The following is an 8,497-nucleotide window of genomic DNA, read 5'->3' as shown; positions in this document are numbered from 1 at the left end:
CATTATGCAATTTCAGTTACAATGTTAAATTTTTTTTTTTTTAATAACAATACTTACTAATTCTTTCTACACTATTACTCTTAGATTTATTTATATGTTTTAAATATAATCTATCATATGATTTAAGTTCAACCATCCTAAAATAATATATAAGAACTAGAGATTTGATTTGGACCAATTTAGTTGGATAAAGTTTGTGACAATTTGTTTTCGTCACTTCCCTTTCTGATTCACAAAATACTTGGGCTTTATATATACAATATGGAAATATTTTTATTCATTAATTTGTTATTAATTGACTAGCAAGTTATTCAATTCGTAACATTGCCTAAAGATGTATTTCTTCTTTGTTTGGGCTTAGAGAACTATTTTGCTCCTTTATGATATATCTTAATTAACGTATAGATTGTGCAAAACCCTAAAGACTATTCATCTCCGACAATGGCTAATCCTAAAGTCTTCTTTGACTTGACCGTTGACGGCAAACCTTCTGGTCGGATCGTGATAGAGCTCTTCGCCGACTTGACACCGCGAACTGCGGAGAACTTCAGAACCCTATGTACCGGCGAGAAAGGCGTGGGAAATTTTGGTAACCCACTCCACTACAAGGGATCAACCTTCGACCGTATCGTTCCCGATTACATGTGGTGCGGTGGAAATATCATCATCAGAGAAGAATCGTTCTACGCCGAAGAATTAAACGATGACAAAGAGTCATCAGAGTACTTCATCTTGAACCTCGACGGTCCAGGTATAATCTCCATGCCACGCCCCGACGGATCTTACTTCCAGATCCTCATGAAGGAGGGCTTGGAGCTGGATGATGATCACGTTGTGTTCGGTAGAGTTGTTGAAGGACTGGAACTTATGAGGAGCATTGAGGAGGATGTCGTAACTGAAACAAGGAAGCCTTCCAAGCCCGTGGTGATCGCAGACTGCGGCGAGCTTTCAGATTCTAGTTCTGAAATAATGATCTGTTTTATAAATATAATTGTAGCTTGTATGGTTTTGATGTGTTTTTGTTATTTGTTCGTTTAGTTTTTAATTTTTGGAGTTTAAACTGGCTAGCCATTGACTAATGATAACATACATCTTAATTAGCTATTATATGCTCTTACAAACTAAAGAACAAATCAGAAAATATGTTTGGTATTTCATAATGTAACCTCCTATTTCAGCTATTACTTGTTCATGATTTTAGCTTTAACTTATGCGTTAAGACACTTGGATGTAAATAGAAAGCCCTTATTAGTTGGTACAATCATAAACATATCAAATTCATAAACCTCAGAAATTGTACTCGTCTTCTATAACTGCCTCCTTCTAATGTTAGCTTAGCTTGATGTTAGTTTGTCGAAAATTGCCATTCTTATTTGTACTTGGTTGAAGCTTATAAGACAAACAACAAACTTAATGGTGTTTTAAAGTCAAAAGAGAATTTGAAATTACAAATAAGTTGGGTTAATTAAGAATCGATCGCAAAAACGATAGAGAAACAGAGAAGTGGTACTAATATATAAAACCCTAGGTTTGATTCGTAGTTACCCGTCAGTCCATGTGGGCTGGAGAGTGGAGGAGATATCACTCTCGGTAACGGAAATGGAGGCGAATCGATCTATGGTGACACATTCGATGACGAAAACTTCATCAAGAAGCATACTCATCCAGGTATGTCTCCATGTGTAACCGTAGCCGTAGGCCAAACACCAACAGAACTCAGTTCCAGATCCACATGACCGACGCGCCACATCTAGACGGTATTCAAGTCGTGGTCGGCCAAGTTGTTGAAGGATTTTATTTCATGTATAGAATTGAGAAAATGGTGGTGATCATTGGAGATGGAATCATGAAGGCTCCTGCCATTCCCGTGGTAAACTGGTAATCCTCGACTACAATGAACTATAACTACAACAATGGTAGCTTTTGTGGTGTTTTTAGAGTTTTCGTTTTGGCGTTCTTTCTTGTTGAAAAGTTGATATATCAAATATGTTTCTCGCTTAACATGTTCTTTCGGGGTTGCTTTAAGCTAGTAATTGTGTGTTCTCGTCTCACCATAATCCGCAACTTTGCTTGGTAGGCTAGGAGAGGTTCCTTCCTAAGCATATCTGTTTTTTCTTAAAGATTATATATTAATTGTTGTTTTGGATAAAGAAAACGGCCTTGGTTTGATTTTGTAGGATTTGGCATTCCGTTGAGTTAGTACTTAGTAGTAACTTAGTGGTATCTTCAATTTTGATCATCATGTAGTTCCTGCTTATAAGCTTAACGAAAGTACGTATATCATATATTACAAATCTTGATGGTAATGGTCTAGGCGAAACTGTGTATATATACAATTTGTTCAAGTGATTGTGGGAAAGGGTGTCTTTGGTTTGCACAATACCTTCAAAACTTCGTATAGGGTTAATGAGCCTGGAAGAAGGACCTTATCACTTAAGCAAATGTAATGGTCTAAGGCGAAATTGTATACAATCTGTTCTCTCTCATTTTTTTATTATTCTAAGTTTCGTTTTGTCGAATTCATACAGTTTTTCTTCGGTAGTACGCTACTTCTCTACAATAATACTAGGGAGGTAAAGCGCGGTAATAAGATTTTAACAACGACAGTTTTGTTACTTTATGATATGTTATTTTTCTGATTTAACATGTAATAATTGACATATTTAAACATAGTATTTTATCTTTTGAAAAAGTTTAAAATGTTTTATTGGATTGTTAAGTACTTTTTGTGTTTGCATATATACAGAAAGGTTTATCTTACTAAAGATAAATAATACTCTCAATATGAAATATTAATTGAGTCTTTTAAATAAACAACTAAACTGTAATAAACAGATATTGAAATTCAATAAGTAAATTCAAAATTTATAAAAGCGTAAGCAATTTCCAATAGTTCAATATTATAATGTATTATCTCAATTACAAAATAAAGATGAGAGTAATGCAAAGTTGGATTTCAAGTAGCGGTTAATACAAACATACTAAATTTTATAGACATTCAAAATGAGAAAAAAATAAACGGCCAACACCCCATTCTTAACATTTGAGTGCCTGAGCTTTCACCTTGTTGCTTCATCACATGGTTTATATAATAACGTCCAGCAAATTCAGACCTGTAAATTATAAAGTGTTTTAAGAAATTTTACTTTAAAATCATACAAAACTTGTTTTAATATACATAATTACATCTTACATACCCTGGTGATGCTCTAGTCCTTCAAACTCTGGTTTATGAAGATCTTCGAAGAGGCCAAGGTGTTTTCAAGACACGGTGCACCTACAAACATTTATAATTTTAAATGAATATATTGGTTACCTTATGATGACTATATCAGAACTAATTTATGTTACATACCTTCATATTCTCCCACCCTCATAAACCTCATTACACATAACACATGTTCGGATTTGTATATGAGATGGCACCCGCTTGATTGCCATATGGTCATTAATTGAGAAGCGTAGTTGTCTTTGAGACGACACTTCACAGTCTCACACCTACATGTTTATCAAATAAATAAAAATCTTAATAGAGACAACTCTAAAACGTAAACTGTCTTAAAGGTAGAGTAAATATCTTTTTACTTGCCATTCAACAACATGAGAACAACTTTATTAATATCAATGACACTCAGAGGCTTTCTTCTATCTTCCACATCCATTATACATGCACAAACATCTAATTTGGGAAAAAGACAGAATTTAGGTTTCCAAAATGTTGCTAATCTATTTTTGGTAAAGTTTAAGTCGTATTTTTCTATGAGAAGGACCAATACACAAAGTTTCATAAATCCTAAAAAGAATCTAGTTTTTCAAATACAAAGATACCAATTAACTATATTGACGGATTGTACCAAAATAATATAAAATCAATTAAAGAAATACTTACCGAAAGAGATGGGATGATCTATTCTTCCACGATATATGTCATCCAAATCCTCGAACCGAAAGTAATTCTTAGGACTCAATGACTCGAGCAGCGTCATATTGGTATCCTCCGTAAATTTAATCTGATAAGGATGATGAGTATTCCACTCCTCCATGGTTGGATTGATCACTTTGAAATTTCTAATACTGTACCACTCACCATTGTCGATATATTTTGGGACTTTAGCGAGTGTATCGGGTAAATAAGGAGCTTCAATTGTGTCACCTTCACAGTTTAGCAACAATTGTGTAAGTAAGAAGTTTTATATACAATAACTGTTAGATCTTGAAATTTAAGTAAAAATCATTCAACTAACAACCCTAACCTTTACATCCACAAGAAGCAGAACTCGTTTGGTAAAGAACTCTCTGACTCTCCAAGAATGTAAGACCTTGGCGTTGATACACCAATTAGTTCTTCCGGGTAGCAGATCAGCAATATAATCGAACCTCATGATTTTCTCAAATTAGGTTTTTACTTGAATCTTCTCTTATATAGAAAACGAAAAGGGGATTTTTGATTTGTAAGAATACAAAGAGTCACGACTAAACGTTGCGTCTTAATCTTTTTAGTTTCTCACCTTTAGTTTGATTATTAAAAATTCTAATATTATATAAATAAATACAGTTTTAATATAAGGTTTGTCACACTTGCATGTACAAAATACAATTTATGTTAACATATTGAAGATGTTTTCACGTTTTCATTTTTAAAAACTTACACTTAGATATTAATATGAAAAAGGTAATATTATTAAGGGGAAAAAATTGAAAATCTGATGACAATTGTATGAGCTTTGCAAACTCGATCACACTTCATAATATCTCGCAAACTCCTATCCAACGTTTCAAAACAAAATATGTTCATCATTGGAGACTCATCCCATATAATGAGCTTTGCTTCTCTAATCAACTCGGCAATATAGGATTGACCATCTATCGAACACGTTGTATATTCGTCCACATTGATGGATATACCAAATCTAGAATGAGCTGTCCTACCACCTTTCATAAGTAAAGCAGGTATACCATTTGATGCAACATTAAGAACAATATCACCCCTAGATCGTATATCAGCGCCAAGAATACTTCACAAGAATGTTTTTCCAGTGCCACCAAATCCATGAACAAAAAATATACCTCTATTGTTTCAATTCACATCAATAATTTCTAGGAAGACACTTTTTTGCTCATCGGTTGGCATACGTAACAACTTGTTGTGATCCTCTCTTTGGTCAGCACGTTTATAGTTCCTCTCATCTATGAGAAGCCTATTCTCATTATTATTCATCATAGATTGGTCTAGTTTAGGATTCACAATAGTTGACAGAGAGCTTCCATTAGACCGCATAATCATTTCAATCTCAGCTAAACATAAGTTTGTTATCTGATCCTGACTTAACATTAGACCTGCATTATAGAGTATTTTGATTTTAGTTGACATATTTATGATCAGAATAATAATCGTAAACGTCTGTGTACACCAATATATCATAAAATTTTCTTATATATATTTATATAAAATAACTATATATGTACTTTGGTTGTTCGTACGATTCCTTTGCAAATACAAAATATCTTTGCATAATATATTTTTTGTAGCGACCCAGAGATCGAGAGGCACTGAAATACCTTTTGAAAGCAATAGTATGACAAACAACTTCCTTAAAAACGGCTTAAAACATCATGTACTTTCCTCTTTTATAGCTAAAATATATTCTTTGTCGTCATCCAATAATCCCAATGCAAAGCAGGCATCTTTAAATTCCTTGTACACATCTTTACCAACTGACGAATATGATCAGTTTGTGATCTAAGCTCATAATTATTTCCGTTATTCGCAACCATGGAATCTTTTATATGATCCCAAGTATTGAATCACCCAACATTGGTTACTTTTCCAATGACGTAAACTCATATCAAAATAGTACATAGTACATTAGAAGTTAATTACAGGAGATTTTAAAATATGGAGCAAATGTAACCTACCGACCAAGTAATCATCACAATAAGATTTTTCCATTCGTATTTTGAAGGATTCAAACGTGAAACACGATCAGTTAGAGAATACATGACCATATTATAACCTGCACTAAACGAAACCAGTAATTATAATCAAATTTAGATTTTAAAACGCATTGAATGAAGAATTTTTTAAGAACCTTGGAAAATATTTGAGATTTGTAATCAATCATAAGCTCTGACCGACGTCTATATATATAACCTAAGAGATTGCTATATATTCCTAAATATATAAATTTATTTAATAATATAAAATTTGTGTATTTATAATAATAGATATGTGTAAATATATAACATATATATCTTTTCTATATGTTAATTTACTGATTTAAACAATACTTACTTACATCCTAATCTATCGATTATATAAAATCTAAATAAAAGACTAACCAAAATATATTTATTTCCATCTTTATCACTTTAAGTTTATAATAAATACAAATAATCATCCATTTAAAGTAATTATATATAACATATNAAATATATAAATTTATTTAATAATATAAAATTTGTGTATTTATAATAATAGATATGTGTAAATATATAACATATATATCTTTTCTATATGTTAATTTACTGATTTAAACAATACTTACTTACATCCTAATCAATCGATTATATAAAATCTAAATAAAAGACTAATCGATTATACACAATTAATTTGTCATTCATTTATGTATAATTTATTAATCTATTATAGAATAAATTAGAATTTTTTCAGAAACCTTTATAAATAAATATTTTCATAAATCCAAGCTTTATTAAAAATTTAAGATTCTATTATACAAAAGTCATAAAATAAATAATTCTATTGTTAATAAATTAAATAACCTTTAATGTTACAATTAAAAAATTAGATTAAATTAAAGAAACAAATATTATAGGAATATTGTAGGGTGAAAAAATTGTCTTCTCTTTGATCTTGGCTTCCACATCATGTCTTTATGATACCAAACAGATGGGCTTGAAATTTCAGCATAAGCGATTTCTTTGGCTTGAAGAGCTTGTGTATTGAATATAATCCAATCTGAGAATTTAGTTGTTGTAGTCGTCGAAGGAATCATAACATCATCCTCAGGACCATCCTCATTGTAGTATTCTTTAGGTTTAACCTGTTCAATATTTTTTTTATAAAGAAAAGTAATAATTAAAACATAGAATTATTATCAATTCTCATATAACATGATTATTTAAATAATCTACATGAAATTTAAGCTAAAGATAAAAATTAAACAATTTCGTTTCTATATTCCCAAAAATATACATGGCTATTAACGATCAAAGTTATCCTGCAAATATGGCAATCCAAGTGTAATCAACTTATGAAAAAGAAATTATATATAATAGAAATAATTTAACACGTTAATCATTCCGATTATATAAAATAATACCTGATATTAATTAGAAACAAATTTATTGATCGATATTATCTATTACATTAACAGGAAAATAAAAGAATAATAAGATCCATATGCAATATATTTTTTAAAAAAGATGGAAGATAAATATAAGAATATATTATAAATATTCGATTGAAGAATTTTTTTTTTGAATGTTATTATAATTTTGAGAACATAATAAAAGAATTAAATTTATAACCTCATCAAAAAAACATAATTATTATACCTTTTTCGAAAGGTGAACCAACAACAACTAGAGTTTTATGATTTATGGACTTGTTTTCCAAGAAACCACTATACAAACAAAAAAATTAAAGAATGAGTCGATTAATCATAAAAATAGAAATTCGGATACAAATATTTTTTTTTGTGAACATGGTTAAAGAATTAAACGTAAAACCTCAACAAAAAAGCACAATATTATACATTTTTGTAAGGTGAACCAACAACAACTAGAGTTTTATGATTTATGGACTTGTTTTCCAAGAAACCACTATACGAACATAAAAATAAAAAGAATCAGTCGATTAATCATAAAAATAGAAATTCGGATACAAATATTTTTTTTTGTGAACATGGTTAAAGAATTAAACGTAAAACCTCAACAAAAAAGCACAATATTATACATTTTTGTAAGGTGAACCAACAACAACCAAAGCGTTATGATTTTTGGATCTTGCTTTCCAAGAAACCACTATATGAACAGAAAAATAAATAGGATCAATCNTAATGGGATCAATCGATAATCATAAAAAACAGCAAGATCGGAATACAAATATAAATTTGAGAACATGATGAAAGAATAATTGAAATTAATAAAAATATAAATTCAATAGAAGATTTTTTTTTGAGAACATGATTAAAGAATTAAACGTAAAACTTCAACCAAAAAAGCACAATATTATACCTTTTTGTAAGGTGAACCAACAACAACCAAANCACCCCCTTGGTGTCGATCGACACCCTCACCCAAAACACTCAAATTGGTTTGCGGGTGTTACAATTCCCCCCCCCCACCAAACTGGATTCGTCCTCGAATCTCGAACAACCATCAGCCAANAGAATATAAATATAAATTTGAGAACATGATTAAAGAATTATTGAAATTGATAAAACTATAAATTCAAGAGAAGAGAGTTTTTTTTTTT

The 8,497-nt window shown here is 30.6% G+C and overlaps 1 protein-coding gene across 1 annotated transcript; it reads left to right on the top strand.

Annotated features, from left to right (window-relative positions):
* LOC104748454 (peptidyl-prolyl cis-trans isomerase CYP26-1) lies at nt 442-1,079 on the top strand. The gene is made up of 2 exons (XM_010470093.1): nt 442-976; nt 1,039-1,079. The coding sequence occupies exons 1-2, from the start codon at nt 442-444 to the stop codon at nt 1,077-1,079; spliced, it is 576 nt and encodes a 191-aa protein (XP_010468395.1).

The sequence above is a fragment of the Camelina sativa genome, chromosome 15 (assembly GCF_000633955.1).
Source record: "Camelina sativa cultivar DH55 chromosome 15, Cs, whole genome shotgun sequence".
Lineage (NCBI taxonomy): Eukaryota > Viridiplantae > Streptophyta > Magnoliopsida > Brassicales > Brassicaceae > Camelina > Camelina sativa.
Note: the sequence above shows the minus strand (reverse complement) of the source record. Positions and strands in the feature narration are given on the sequence as shown.